This window comes from Malania oleifera, chromosome 4 (genome assembly GCF_029873635.1).
Source record: "Malania oleifera isolate guangnan ecotype guangnan chromosome 4, ASM2987363v1, whole genome shotgun sequence".
Classification (NCBI taxonomy): domain Eukaryota; kingdom Viridiplantae; phylum Streptophyta; class Magnoliopsida; order Santalales; family Ximeniaceae; genus Malania; species Malania oleifera.
The window spans coordinates 12,857,008-12,874,113 of NC_080420.1; the positions used below are offsets into that span (position 1 = coordinate 12,857,008).

The 17,106-nt window shown below is 34.8% G+C and overlaps 1 protein-coding gene across 1 annotated transcript; it reads right to left on the minus strand.

Annotated features, from left to right (window-relative positions):
* Positions 1–14,333: 14,333 nt before the first annotated feature.
* On the minus strand, positions 14,334–16,110 carry LOC131154124 (U-box domain-containing protein 8). The gene has a single exon (XM_058106656.1). It carries the CDS (start codon positions 15,789–15,791, stop codon positions 14,685–14,687), a length of 1,107 nt encoding a protein of 368 aa, XP_057962639.1. The 5' UTR covers positions 15,792–16,110; the 3' UTR covers positions 14,334–14,684.
* Positions 16,111–17,106: the final 996 nt, after the last annotated feature.

Sequence of the window (17,106 nt, forward strand, 5' to 3'; positions counted from 1 at the left end):
ATTCGTGCGAATCCTACTTGGCAATGGGACACCAATTTAACCGCTTAGGCATCGGCTCGGTTGGGATTTAACTTGTATATAGCTTAATGTGAAATCTTCTGTGGTGATCTGCAGTTGTTTGTGGCTTTTGAAGTTATCTTTAGAATCTAATCCTTTTACCATTAGCAACTCTCTAGTACAAATGAATATCACCCTCTTCTTCTTGATTCATTTTACATAAGATTCATGCTGCCAGATAATGTCCGATCACTGATCATAGCTAATTAAATAACTCCATTAGTATTGTATTTTGTACCAAAAATCAAGACACATGTGTATTGCATATTTGTCCAACCACTGGAATAAAATCAGGGTTGGCTTGAGTCAATATACCAGGACTTAGACTTGCCTTAATTGCAATTCGTGTTCTTCATTGAGGATATTTTCCAACTGTGTTTTGATATTCAATGTATGCCACCATAGGTTAAAAGTTGAGCCTTAAACTATTTAAAGCTCTAGAAACCAATTTGGTAGGAAAATGATACCTTACGTTGATTAAAAGTGTAAGCCTATGCATTAGTTTGACATTGAAAAAAAATTGGATGATTAGAATTTCAAGGAATGTTTAGGAGTTCATATAATTTTTACTCAAATGAATTACAAAGTTATGATGAGAGATTTGAAGTACTTTTATACATTTGATCTGACAGATAAATGATTATGCATCCTTGTAATGACCTGCTTATCTTAATATATAATAAAACATAATAGTCAACCCGAACCCGTGGGTAGCAGGGACACCTGTTATACACAGCGGAACCTAGGCAGCAAGTAAATGTAAATGACATTCATCAACCAATAATTACATAATACAAGATTCTACTATATTCCCAAAGATATTGTATTTATATATACAATCTCCAAAATATCAAAATAAACCTAGGATCTTATAACAAAAATTTCCTGATCCTAGATCAAAACTTATCCTTCTAGCAGGGAAGCTCAACTCACTCAGCGGCAGCCCTGACCTGCCGATCTCTCCGGGTTTCCTGAAATAATTTAAACTTGGGGTGAGACACCTCTCAGTAAGGGTAGATGAATTAAAATCAACTGTGTGGTAACATGAATATTAATGTTGTAATACATATATCGTACATTTCACATAGCATAAAACATAAATCATGATATGGTTAGATAAACATATAATTTCATACTTCCAAATAATCATACTAATCGTGTATTATCTAATATAATATATACTAATGAAAACTACCCGGGATGAATAACTAGCTGATGTCATGTATTACCTCCCATGATGGGTTGTGCAGCTCGAAGGCGGGACTCGACAATGGCTGGCCGACCACTGCCGAGTCAAAAATGTCTGTAAGTACGATAGGTCCGCCACACCCTAATATGAACTACCAGGTGGATGTCTACAACTCTACACTCGAAGCCACATTGATTATCTATCTCCCACCCCCTCGTGGGGTGGTTAGCACCAATCTGATCATAGATATCTGATCAATAAGCTACGGTATCGTGCTCCTAAAACTAAACTAAACTAACATCCGAATTCTGATAACATAAAGTACATAACATACACTGTTTATCGTAAATCAAATAATAGCATTTTCTGAATCCCATATTAACATAATAACTACGGCCTCGGGCCGAAAACATGAATAAATGCGGCCTTATGCCGAATAACATGAATAATTGCGGCCTTGCGCCGAACATATCATATATTCTGAAATCATAATTTACTGTGTTTATCATGTTATTCCTGAAAATATTTGTCAACATGCTTATTTTGTAAATCTAACTTAGTATGGTATAATATATATATATATATATATATAAAATAATATTCATGCCACATGAATTGAATGAAACCATATATTCCATTCTGAAAACACCTTTCCTATACAATTGCAATATTTTCCCAAACTTAAATTTTCTCAATTATATTCATATATAATCACATGCTTTCTGAAAATTATTCTATTATTAAATAATAGTAATTTCAATGGAAAATAACTGTTTTAATTTATCTCCTTACCTGGCAACTGAAAAGCCCCTCTATAATACTGGTCTTACTCCTATAAGAAATCCTAAGTAGTACCTTGAAAATGATAATTCTCAGAACTAAACTTCAGTATTTATTCGAGTACATCATTTCCTTCAAGTGTGGAAAGACCAAATTTTGAATAAAAAGTATTATCTCGACTCACAGATGAATTTCAACTTGTTTTCACCAATGATCCACTCTAGCAGATTTGGAGAGAACTTCCCTAGGAACGTCGTGGTGGCCTTAGATCATCAATCTGATGGACGACGGAGCCGAAATCGAAGAGAGAAAAACCGTACGGAGAGAGAGAGAGATAGAGAGAGAGGGAGAGAGATATAGAGAGAGAGAGAGAGAGAGAGATAGAGAGAGAGAGAAAGAGAGAGAGAGAGAGAGAGAGAGAGAGAGAGAGAGAGAGAGAAAGAGAGAGAGATTTCTGATTTTCTAAGTTAAAAATCTGAGTTTTTCTGATTTTCTAAGTTAAAAATCTGAGTTTTTTCTATTTATAGGGCCGGATTCGTCGACGAGACACCTCACCTCGTCGACGACTCCTGTAGAAAGTTCATCGACAAACCTGCACCCTCGTCGACGAATTTCAGACTTCCAAAAATCCTCTCTCGGTATCTTCTTGTCGACGAAACTTGTATTCATCGATGAGGCCCTCTTGTACCCTCGTTGATGAATTCCCTGTGTTCGTCGATGAGGACCTGATAAATTTCCTTCGTCATTGCATCCCAAAGTGCAACGTCGTTGACGAACGCTCGGCTGCCTCCTTCTGTATTGTTTCCATTTCCCTCCCTCTTTATTATTTAAATACCATTATTTTTCAAGTCATTACAATCCTGGTCTGAGATGTCCTAGCAGGTATGATCCTTGAAGAGTATGAGTCGTTATTGCAAGTTCTCTAGTTAAAGATGAGGCTAACCATTGATGGTCATCCATTGATCATACACGTAGTTGTTTGTTTTTAAAAGAAAATATTATTCAGAAATTCAAATGGAATGAGGGTTTTCTTTCTAATTAATAAGCTTTCATACTTGACGTCTTGAGTGCTTAGGGAAGGATAGAATTTGGGCACATGTTTGGGGTTTGTAGTAGTAATGAAAGAAATATATGAGTTAACGAATCCCAAACTTCTTTACCCATAGGTGATGAATTTTTAGATATTCTTTCTAGATGACTTATCGGGGCTACCTTCAAGAGGAGATTGAATTTAATATTGATTTGGTACTAGGAGCGGAGCCTATGTCCATTGCTTCCTATAGAATGACATCAATTTAACTAAGGCAACTTAAGGTACAACTAGAAGATTTCCTTAACAAGGAATCTGTTCGACCTAGTATATCATTATAGGTTGCACTTGTGTTATTCACTGGAGACATAATGGGGCCTTGAGGTTATGCATTAATCATTGGAAGTTGAATAATATTATAGTAGAAATTGATATCGACATCCAGGCATTGGGGGATTATTGGAATAATTGATAAATCCAACATTTTTTAAGATTGATTTGCAATTAAATTATCACTAATTAAGATTTGAGAATTACACATTCCAAATACAAAATTGAGTACACAGTAAGGTCGCTATAAGTTTTTGGTGTACCAATTGTGGTTACCATTTCACCTTACATTTTAATGGATATAATGAATCAAGTTAATCCACCATAGTTGAATCGATTCACTATAATTTTATGGATGCTTTTTCTTGGGGTATTCAAAGACTCAAGAAGAACATGAATAACATTTGTGGTTAATTTTACAAATATTATGAGAGCATCAATTATATGCTAAACAGGAAATGTTGATGTTAGATCTTTGGAAGGTTGGAGATGGGAATTTAAGTTGTTGAGTGTTAGTGTTGAAGTAAGTTGTATTAGGACGGGATGTATAATCCATCGATTTATGTCAGTTACCAATTCTAATAGAATTGTTTATAAAGGTTAACTCAAAATTTGTTAGGTTAATGATGAATTTTACTTGGGGTTGTATTCAGCAAATTTCGAGAATGAAATTTTTATAAGGAGAGGAGAATGTAACAATCTCAAAAATAGTTATACTTAATTATGGTTATGATCATAAAAAAACTAATAATAATAATAATAATAATAATAATAATAATAATAATAATAATAATAAATAAATAAATAAAATTAAAATTATTCATATATATATATATATATATATATATATCACTTATCCTTATATATTTAGGCATATTTATATATGACCATCATATAACTTAACTTAATTAATTCAATTTAATAATAATTAATTAATATATAAGTATATGATATATTATTATTATTATAATATAATAAATTAAAGTAATATAATATATATATATACATCTTATATCTCCTGAAGCTTCTTTAAGCTTCAAGAGCAATTGGGAATTTAGAATTGGATTTCAACTCTCAGTATCTCTCCTGCTCTCTGTCACTCTCCTCGTCTCCTCTCCTCTCTCTCCTCAATTTCTCAACGGATATTCGGTTAATCAGGAAACAGAATGTGCTGTTGGATTTCTAGCTCCACCACCGACATTTCTACTGAGTGGATTTGTCGTGAGAGCGGCGTAGGCACCACTCTTGGGGAAAGGTATATTTCCTCTAAATCCTTAATTTTTTCTTAAATCTACCATTAAATCGATGATCAGACACCACTACGGGGTCCTAGTCGCGATCATTGTCATTTTGGCATGAGTAAATTTTCAATTGGGGTTTCCTATACCTCACTCCAAAGCGAGAGTGAGATTTGAAAAATTAGGTAAATTGGTTATATTTGAGGGTATAATTATTTATTTGAAATTTATGGGTCTAGAAAATACTTAAATAGTATTTTATTTATGATTGATTTAATGAAATTAGGATTCTTGATTCAGGGTCCGGGTGGGCGCCACAAGCATCAGTTTGGGATTCCTGTTGGCGTAATTCAAGAATCCAGGTAAGGGAATAAATTAAGTCAAAATTTTCATGGAAATACATATTATTCTACAACATTTTATTTTAAAAATTATGTATGATATAAAATTATGTTTGGAAAAATTTCTACTATTTATAGGGAATGTTTATATATATATATATATATATATATATATATATATATATATATATATTATCAAGGAAAATGGTTTAATTTGTGTGGCATTGGTATAAAATCTTATGATTTATGTGATGGCAAAATATTATGTTTTCAGAACCTTCATACTATTATTATTTTTGGGAAATGGTTAAAATAGTACAGGAATTATATTTTTCATAATTTATGTGAAACGGCGCAGGGGACGTAATTTATAAAACGGCGTAAAGGCTATAATTTATGAAACGACGCAAAGGGCCATAATTTATGTGAAATGGCGCAAGGGCCATAGTTTATAAAAAATTGCGTAAGGGCCGTTAATTTATATGATATGATATGATATGAAATGTCGGAGCAAGGGATGCAATGAAAGATATGTTATTTTTATCAAAATATTATTATGTTAGATATTATGGTGAAACGATTATATTCAGCATATGAAATGTATATGATATCAGTACCCGGATAGCTTAGTTTAGTTCAGTTCAGCAGTACGGTACCGTAGCTATATATGTATTCAGATTATGTTAGTGCTATCACATGTCGCAAGGGGTTGTGGGAGATTGGCAGTCGATGTGGTTTCAGTGCAGAGTTGTAGACATCCCCCAAACAGTTCGGACTAGGGTGGGGCGGGCCCATTGTACTTATAGACTTATATTGATCTAGTATGTAGGTCCCGCCTTCGGGTCGCACAACCCAGTGATGTGGGGTTAATGTATGTCATCAATTAGCTATCCATCCTAGGATTTATTTAACGTGTTATACAGTAATATAAGATGCTTTACATGTACAGATATATAGCATGACATGTATGCTACTTTCAAATATGTTTATTAAGTATTTATCAGACATATTTCTCATATACGATTTATGTACAGTATATGCTTATGACACATGAAAATACTCATATTGCCACACACTAATATTAGTCTATTTCCCATACTAAGAGGTGTCTCATCCTAACTCTCAAACATTTCAGGGAATCCAGGTAAAGGAATGAATAGAGCTCCGCAGCGTTAGTAGTCGCCCGATTTACCCTGTTAGAAGGGTGAGTCACTATGCTAGGGTCAGATGGGTTTTTGAGTAGTACCCTAGGGAACTTTATGATCATTTTGGGATGTGTGTATATTTATATGATGAGTTTGTAAAACTCTAGTATTGTATTTGGATGGTTGGTTTGTTATGTATATGATGTATGTTTTCAGCTGTTAAGGTGTCAATGATATATGACAGGTTTATTCCCCAGTACCCACAGGTCTGGGTGGATTATGTTTATGGTTATCATTATTATTGACATGCTATGATGTGAAATATGTGTATATATATGGTAAATTAGGCAGGTCATTACATAAGGACCTCAAATAGGCCTCTTGCTTCCATGAAAGCAAGGACACTAATTGCTTTGATTATAATAAAGAGAATGATTTTCACAAAGATCAATACACAACTCAAACACAAATTGATCCTCTTAAAATGATCATCAAGGGATTGGAATTTTCAAGCAAGAATATCAAGTTTTTGGCACTAAAGTTTTTCAATTTTCTCTCTCATTGAAATAAGAAAAGAAAATTTCAATAATGAGAGAGATTAGAAAATAAAATTCTTCAGCAATATTTTTAGCAAATATCTCTCTTTTATTACTTTAAGCTTTGAGGATTTATATATAGACCTTTCGATCAAATGAGTATGTTTTTACTTGTTAGAATATGTCTATTATTGCACCCCACTGATCCAAAGGTATTAAAATGATTAGTGCAAGAAGTCGGTTATCATCAAATTTAATTAATGTATTAGCCTTGAGGCTAAAATATTAACCATCTAATGCATGCAACCCGAGTGCAACATGATTTTATTTTTATACAAAAAATTAATTCATGACAATTTTTTTTGTATTTTATATTTATTGAATCTTTGATCTACATATATTGCTAATATTTTTTTTCTCTACCTTACTATCAATTATTATCAGTTACTAAGTTTTTTTTGCATGAGGTATGACTACAAATTCCTATTTATTTTATTTATTTATTTATTTTATTACAGAATCGACCATAGTCAACGCATCCCAATTGGATTGAATGGGACGACACTTATGATACAAGTAGTAATCATAGATATATTACCAATTAATTATTCCATCACTAAGATTCAGATAACTAAAAATTCAACGGAGCCCTCGACCCGCAACAGATGGAGGAGAATTTGTTCAATCACTTAGTTTGGGTCGTATAGTAATTAAACTTTTATTGAAGTATAGAATTTTGTAAAAAATATATATATTTTAAGATGTTAAAAGATAAACACTGAGAAAGAAATATCTAATTATGAATATGTTTTGACTCAATTATGAAATATTGTATTAGTCAAAAGTTATTATTGTGGGCTAATTATTATGAGATTTGTAATATTTTAGAGAATAAATAGTCAATAGTAAAATGGAAAGAATCTCTTTATATATAGATTACGATGGTACATACGTGATACATGTGTAATATTTATTTATTTAATTTATTTATAAAATTAAGCAATTCCTCCTTTTGTTTTTTCTTTTTTTCTTTTCCTTTTGGCCTATCTTCATAATTTAACTATTTTTTATGTCAATTAAAAGAGATGAATAATTAGGAATTAATTATGACTACTTATAATTGCTTCGATCTAATATCCCTTCCTTGGTTCAAAAATAAGACCGAACGAGTTAACTTAAAGAACTATTCAAAATACAAGTCAAATTAAAGTGATAGGCGAAGAAATTTATTATCATTTTAAACTTATTTAATGAATTGACATTGAGACTAACATAGTAGCTATATAATACAAACAATATAATTTCATTTTTTACGTAAATAATTTATCAATTACATTTTCATTTTATAGTTAGTAAATTCTTTTTCGAACTGCATCACAAAATATTTAGGTATAATTATGAATTGATGTTGACGCAATTATGAAATATTGGGCTAGTCAAAAGTAATTATTGTAAATTAATTATCAGATTCCTAATATTTTAGGAATGGAAGAATTTCTTTATATACATATGAATGATGATACATATGTCATACATGTATATGTAATACCTATTCATTTAATTTATTTATAAAATTTTAAGTAATTGTCTACCTTTATAATTTAGCTATTTTTTTTATCAATCAAAGAAACAATATTAATTACAAATTAATTACGACTACTTATATATATATATATATGACTGATTCAACCTTCTTATCTGATCAATTTAATTGAGGTAGTTTGAATTGGTTGGTCACCCACTCAAGTTTTAAAATTACGATCTCTTTCTATTTATGTGAAAATATTATGAAAATCTTCAACATTAAAGTCACTAATTTTTTGTGTAGTACTTATACATTACTAACGTAATTGTCACTCATATTTTCTTCAACTACTATTTTAATTGAAATTTTCTCTGACAAAATTTAAAAGTAAAATTAAATAGGTAGATAAAATTATACAACTTTCTAGGATTAGATATTAGGCGCATTGAGCATTTGATAGGGAGAAAAAGCGCATCAAACTCTCTCTCTCTCTCTCTCTCTCCTCATCTCTTTTTCCACAAAGGCATGGGTGCTGGTAGGAGGAAAGCCATTCAGTTGGCAGTCCAATTCTCTTTGTGGGGGGGCTTCATCATGGGAGGAAACAGCATTTGCGTGCAGGGAAGGGCAGACCAAATGTCTTTTCTCAAAGGGGCTTTTTATGAAAGACCTGGTAATGGAGGGAGAGGCACCCGTTAACCTTCTGCTCTGCAATCATGAATGTTTGTTGTTGCCTCAGGCATTCATTGATATTTCATCTCTCCACTTCTTCCTTAATTAATTCAGTCCTAGTTCACGCACCACCATACCACCTCCTCTCCCTCCACCTGCCCTCTGTGTCAAAATTTTTGTGACCGTTGGTCAACCACCAACACAGACCCATTTAAAAGGGATTGATGGAGGGTCCACAGAGATACATATATGGAATGGAGCCTTGGGAGGAATCACCCACGTCCATTGTGAATGATGGGTTAATCAGGTCAGGGAGCGAGGGAGGGACGACAGTGACACCCACTACATATGATATATCTCCATTCTATATATATATTGAGGACTGCTAGATAAGTGTACAAATAGAGAAACCACAGTGCGCCACTACCCACCTACAATAGGACGAAAGAGAATTAATGAACGTAGTTGTAGGCGGAGGAGGATACCATGCATGCCATTGAATATTTGTTTGGTCCCTAATAAGGACATTGGCTTCTCTTTTTTGGGTAAGGAATAGTGGGTAACCCTGGGAATGGGCATGAAAAGGACGATACTTAGAAAAGGGACACCATAAGTCATAACAATGGGGGTACTCAAATTCATCATCAATGAATTTCCTTGAGAAGTTCGGGATGAATGCCTAAATATTAGTTTGAAATCACATATTCAAGCTTTATCAACCATACGTAAATAGAAGGGTAAAAATGCATTGAACTCACATGCTCTGTGAAAGTGTAGACATAGGCACATTTGGCTTCCTTCAGTTTTCTTTTTGATTTCACAACACTCATTCTAGTCAATAGCAAGCCCTCTTCTAAATCTAAATACTATTTTTCTCATTTTTTCTTCCCCTCTGCCAGTATAGGTTCTGCTTTTGTCTCAGCTTAGGAGGATTTTTTCTTTTCTTTTCTTTTTTTCCTCTCTTTCACCTACGGTGCTAGTTCTTCTCTCCCCTACTAGGAGTACTTGTTTCGAGTGGAAAATCAGTTGCAGTGTCTAACCAAGCTGTGTACCGTTCGCAATTTCTCAAGCTCAATAGAATACATATCAAACAGACATCAGCTCAAATCAGTATACTTGCTACCAATAACGACACTAAGAACAGTACAAACACATGCGAGCTCAACATTCAGCTAATTCAGGAGCCCATTCCAGTGCTGTTTGTGCAAGAAAATTAGTCAAGACCCAGACAAAAAGAACAACAGTGCCACTCCCAAAGGAAGCCAGATCCTTGCTTGGGGATCAAAGGGGCATCAAGTTAAAGATTCACAATGAGAGGAGCTATCTTCATTATTTCATAGTCAAGGCAGAAGTCTGATCAGCAGCTGAACACAAGCCCCAACTTGTTACTGTAAGAACAGGATTTCATATTCTTCCTGCATCACCTCTGCTCATGAACATTGTCAACTAGCAGCAGAAAAACAGGTTTCACTTTCTATTTGCTTGGCAGTTGTCCCCAAACAAAAACAAAAAACAAAACAAAATAAAACAAAAGACAAAACAAATAAAAGACACCAATTCCTAGCATTGCCCTAAGGGAATCATGTCAATTCACAAGAGTCACATAATAATGGAGGACCAAGACAAAATAGTTATTATTGCAACTAATTCCTAGCATTGCCCTAAAAGAACACAGTAAAAACTAGCTAATAAGACAGTGATTTGTTACTGAAGTTGCCTTCCTATTCCTAATGCGTGCCCTTGGGCAGAGACATGAGAACAATAGCCAAAACATCTCATCCTTCCATTGTTGTAGGGTCCAAGTGAAACCATCTCATCATTCCATTGTTGTGGCCTGTAGGGTCCATTCAAATCCCATAAGCCCCACAATAATGGAGGGTTGATATGGAACTGCTGCAGTTGTGACTGTTTCTAGGATTGCCCTAAACAGATACACGAGGATGGCAGTAAAACTGTAATAGTATAACACATTTTATAAACCAACTAATAATACAAGAAGATTTGTCATTGAAGTTGCCTTCCTATTTCAAATGCATGCCTACGCATAGAGATACAAAGCCGTTCACTACATCATGTAATCCTTTCATTGCTATAGGGTCTACAATGCTACATCATCTAATCCCTTCATCGCAGTAGGGTCCATGCAATTTGCATGAGCCCCACAACAATGGAGGGTTGAGATGGAGCAGCTACAGTCACGACTGTTACTAACAACGCCAACACAGGGATGTTAATGAAAGAAACAGTACAGTACATTTTTGAAAGGCAACTAGTAATACAAAGTCATTTGTTATTGAAGCTGCCTTCCTACTCTTAATGCATGCCGATGCATAGAGATATAGGAACAATAATGCATTAAAATAAATTAGGCCAGCAGTTAACCCACTAAACAAAATCAGAGCAGCCATGGATTTACATGGCCCAGAAGCCTAGAGAAAGATTCTAATTTTCTAATCAAGCCAAATTCGCCTAAAAGAAGTGGCTCCATTTACCTGAAATATTTAATAAACTTTCCAATGCTTAATCCATTGGCAGATGAATCGAACGATCAACATCCTCGATACAAAATGGGTACTGATCAATAACCAAAAAATGGGGAGAACTCACTAACGAATCTTGCAAGTTGCAACAGACAAACGTAGCATTACTGACAAAGCTACTGTGATAAGGAACTCATCCAACTTAATAATAGATTAGTGAATTAGCAGAGGCATACAATAATACCAAACAACATGCATGCATCACGAAAAGGAATGTGGGTGTATCCACTTAGATGCGGAATGTCAGAACATAGTGGACAGAAGAACCAAAAATTGACATCTCAGAAGCATTACCCTGCAGCACAGATTCTTTACAATAGAGAGAGAGAGAATTAATTAAAATTTTATCAGAAAACTTGGCTTGTTTCAAATATTGGCCGTGAACCCCATTACAAATTCATAAATGATAAACGGGTTCAAATCACTATTTTTTTGTATGTAATTCAAATCATATTTTGTGATAACTAATAAATGAAAAGAAAGGTAAATAGAGTACAGTGCTTGACTAAATTTAAGGGGAAGGAGAAAATAAGGCAAACAATTAGAGAAGAAAAGGACTAAGATTTCCTCCATCAGAGAGAGAAGGAAATAACATCAGAAGTAGAGATGTACAGTAATCAACATTGCCCAATCCTGCAAGGATTTTTAAATCTCAGAGACTCAACTAATTAAGCTTATCTTGTTCTCGACCTCACAAATCCTGGTGCCTTAACCAAGGTTAACATTTTGATCAAGTCCAAGAGAAATTTCAAACTTCTCCACAATGTTGAATTCTACAATTTTCTGCCTCAACAACGTGTAAACCTTTTGGATTTCCAGATCATGAGGACTTGATTCCATGACTTAATTCCATCAGCCAAACTTTATTCCCGTCTAATTTTTCTACTTCATATGCTCTGATGGGAGGTTTGGAACCTATTACACCCATCAGGTCATCACTTGTCAGAAGGGAAAAAAAATCCAATATGCTATCAATTATTGTGCAAAATAAATTAACAAGTTCTCTGTTAAGAATCTAAGGACAAGATAAAGAGAAATAAATGTGCTAGAAAAACAAACAAATGTGTAATAACACACAGGAAGCCAACATCACAAAGCCTAACTAGAACACAAGCAAAACAGATTTGTGAGGTTGTCAGCCAATTGTTTTGTTCTTCCAAATCATTTCCTCAGAACACACGCTTTGCAAATGCAACTTAAGGAGCTCAGCCTTGCAAAAAAGAGCAGAGAGCCATACTCTTAAGCCAGATGCTCCAACTACAATTACAAGTATAGACAAAACATTTACTCTTAGTCTATTAGAAGAATGAAAAATCAAATTCTAGCATGCCAACCAACATGCATGCATCACCAACACATGCTGACAGTCAAAACTGTGAAAGGATGCATGAAATTGACATTAACAAAAGGAAAATGAAAAATCAAAAGCTTGCCAAGGAACAATGAGTTCCAGGGTCACCGGTAATTCTTAAAAATAAAGGCTTATTTCTAAATCTAAAAAGTATAACCATGAATCCTAGTTAGTATCTCTGAGATCAATTTTAGCATAAACATCAAGAGCAGTATTACAACCATAGGGACATAATTTTTATAACTCATTATTTGCAGTCATTTCAAAAATATTTACCAGTAGTATGAATTGAAACATGCAATTAAGAAATTTTTTCTCATTATATATATATATATTAATACTAGCTGTGGGAACAGAGAAGTTGTAGATAGTTTTATAAGGAATGTTACTCATACTATTTTACCTATTAATTGAGAATTCGATTTTAATCTTAAACGTGTGGAACAAGAAGGGAATTTCAGGAATGATGAGAAAAAATGCACATTAAAAACTGCCCCAGGTTACTTTAAATAATAGTAGAGATAAAGTCAAGATAAATATCATGGTTGTATGTGCTCCCAATGAAGACAATTTTAAAAACTTATATAGAAATTTTTCATAAACTATTCAATTCCAGTATTCTATATGTAGAAATGAATTAATTCAAGCATGACACAAGATGATCAATAATCACAAGGGACATAACAATGTGGGATTTTCCATTTTTATCTCCTAAGCTCATATGACCAACTCTGGATTTCAGCCAACCATAGTCACACGTATAAGAAATGGCTTGATTACTAATTCCATGATGATACCTTAGCATGATTTTGGCCAAGCCAAACCTAACAACAGCAAATCAAATCACGGAGCCACCTAGTTGGTACACTAAGGATTTCATCATCTTAATTTCATGATGATAAACATAACATACCCTACAGGATGCAAGTGCGGAGGTTCCTAATTTTAACTCTCATGGAAGCTTAGTGCATGGATTTAGACAAGAACTACACAAAGATTTAAACAGGAATGCAACAGCGGAGCTTCCTAATTTTAACTTTCATGGAAGCTTTGTGCATGGGTTTAGACAAAAATACACAAACAGTGATATTGAAGTTTTCACAATCATTGCAACAACCCCTTCAATAATTTCCCATGTGATTCAAAATTTCCAAATCAAATTCAATTCATAGAAGGTAAATGATGAAAATTCTATAACAAATAATATTTTGTTCAAAAAAGGTACAACATAAGAACTCCCTACTCGTGAAATGTTAGCTATCAAGGATATTATCACAAGTATTGAAATCAGGCATATAAGATGACTTCATAAGAAAAATCAGCCCCAGCAGGGTGAATGAACACCAACAGGGCCAAGTGGCAAGTGCCCAACACAAAAATGCATCAGTATCCAGATGGGGTCAAAGAATCATAAGTTACCTCTCTAGAAATTCTAATTCAACTAATCATATTCCTACATGTAAATGTAATTTCTATAAAAAACATAAAACCCTATGTGCACACATCAGGGTTAATCAAATGGAAAAAAAAAAAAGAAAGAAGAAATTTTCTTTTTTTCCTTTATTGATGCAAAGGTAGTATAAGATTTAAGTCACAGGAATATATGCTAGCAGAGTCGCAATTTCTTTTCTTAACTGAGAAAACTACAATTCAGATAAACAATTTGAGCTTCCCAATTGAAACAACTAAAGCAGGGAGCTCATATACGTCAATTTTTATTCGAATGTACAAAATTAAAATTAAAACAAAAACAAAAACGAAAAAAAAAAAAAATCCATATCCCCACTAAAATCTAATCATTTTTTTGTACACGACCTATCCAACAAAGGAGACCCAAACAAAAAACGAACTCACCAACAGGGGGGTAGACCAGATAATAAACACTTGCCCACTAAACCGACGCCTTTGATTTCATCTCCTTCAAAATCTCCCAAAAACCAGATTCATTCAAAATCACCCAATCGACCAGTTTCCCTGCAGAACCTGAATCAAACTCGAAGAATTTCTCCTAATCTTTTCATTGTCATCCTCCAACAGCCCCATACAAATCTCCACAACCCCTTCTTTCCTCGCCTCCAAACACATCTCCTCACTGTAACAACAAAGTGAATTCAGCGCTAACAGCGCATATTGTACCCCGCGCGAGCTCCCATTCTTCAAAATCCTTACCAAAATGGGCACACAGACGGTGAATTTTCCCATTTCCTCCCTACCCCCCCGACATTTTGCCAAAAGCCCGAGAACCTCAACGGCCCTCTCGAGCCCTGAATCGGAAATTCTGATCAAAATTGGCACAGCCCCACACTCCACAGCTCGCCGCCGATTGTCCGGGAAAGAACAAAGGGTAAAAAGCGCCGTTGCGGCTTCTCTCTTCTCCCTCCCTTTCCCGTCCCGAAGAAGCGAAACCAGAGCTCTCATAGCATATGGGTACGCACCAATCGTAGCTTTATTCACTTCCACAACGGCCAAACTCGTGAGCATAGTTGCCGCCACCGCCCGGCAATCCGGCGTGCCGCCGTGCAACGCCGCCACGATTCGGCCGATTGCGCCCTCCGCCACCAACCCAACCTTATTATCGTCATCCAAACTGAGATTCAGAAGCAGAGTCAGCGCTTTTTCTTGGAGAGTCGGATCGTCCGAGCCGACGCACTTGAGGACAGCAGAAACAGCGCCTGATTCGGTGAGTCGCTGACGAAAAGCAGGACTTCGCTTCGAGAGACGGTTGAGTTGATCGAGCGAGTCGAGTTTGGCGTCGAGGGCAGAGGACGGCGACGCGAGAGTTGAAATTAGGGTTTTGGGTTCTGGGTCCGGGTGGGGTTTTGGATTAGCCGGAGAGATTTGAGCAAAATTGGAAATTAGGCTTCGGAGGGCGTGGTTGGGGATGAGAGAAGGGTGTTCGGGCAGGGGCAACTTGGTAATAGGACAGGTCCGATGGCCGGAATCCAGCCACCGCTGGATCGACGACCGATCAAATGTGTGGCCCGATGACAGTATCACCGGGTCAGACATTACCTCCAACGATATGGGACACCTGAAATCATCTGGAAGCTCCGTCGCCATTATCAACCCTGTTCTCTCTCTCTCTGAAACGTGCTCTCTCTCTCTCTCTCTCTCTCACTATAGCTAATGACTGTTATGAAAGGGTTTATGAGGTTTGGGTCGGGACTGGGGAGAACCTCACGCGAACATGAGGTGGAGGACTGCGAGCCTGTGACTGTCGAATAAAGTTGGACTACATTACCACAATGCCCCTATCATTTCCTAAATTTGTGAGATATCAGCGCAATAATAAGTAAGGGATTTGTGCGATTGTGAGGGGTAGGATGGACATTTAGGAGCGCTGCCGTGCTCTTTTTCAATCCCATGGGGTTTTGTCGGTTACTCTGCCGGAAGCAAAGGAAATGGTTCCCTTTTCAAAGGGTAAAGTCATCATTCCCTCGCCTTTTCCATTAATGCCAACAAAGGCCACGCATCGGAACCTTCTGGCTTCCTTTCGCGAAGGGCACTCTCGGAATTTCACTCTGAAACGGTCTTTCAAATATTCGTGGCTATGAACATTGCGATGGGAAGGCGAATGACGTATCCATACAATGCACAGAATTTTGGTGATTTTAGATAAAGACTAAGTAAAGCAACGCCATTTTTCTCTTTCATTATAACCCAACCCCTTCTTTAATTAATAAAATCTTATTAAGATTGTGCTAAATAATTAAGTAAAATAATATTTTGATTCACACAATTCCACGCATCATGCATTTTTTTTTTTTTTTTTGAATAATTGAATTACAAATTTTCCTTTTTCCATAAAGAAAATGTAATGATTTTTTTCCCATATAGTTTTAAAAAAAATCATCTTTTTTATAAAATAAAATGGATTTTCAAAACTAGGAAAAATAAAAAAAAATAAAAACATATCTTAACTTATAAATTCAATAATAATTCATTTCTAAATATTCATTCCTTTTGCAATAAATTAAAAGCTGTATTATTTATTATTAATATGATGACAACATGATGCATGATTATTTAGTATATTATTATCACAAGCTATTACCAAAAAAAAAAACAATAAAAAGTACTATAATAGATAAAAATATTATAAATATTATACAACGTTATAGCAATTAATTATTATAATTAGGGATATTACCATTTTTTTTTTATTACAATTGGATAGAGGATTCTTGTTAACTTCCACTCCTTTTTTTTATTTAATTCATGAATTGCTTGAAAATCACTGTTCAATTTTATATATTTAATTTAAATTTTTTAAAATCCGTAAACTTATATTACTTTTTTACCCCCACTCAGATTGCAGCACTACCAATTTACCACGTCAACTGTCCCTCAAACTAACGCATAATAATCCATAAGT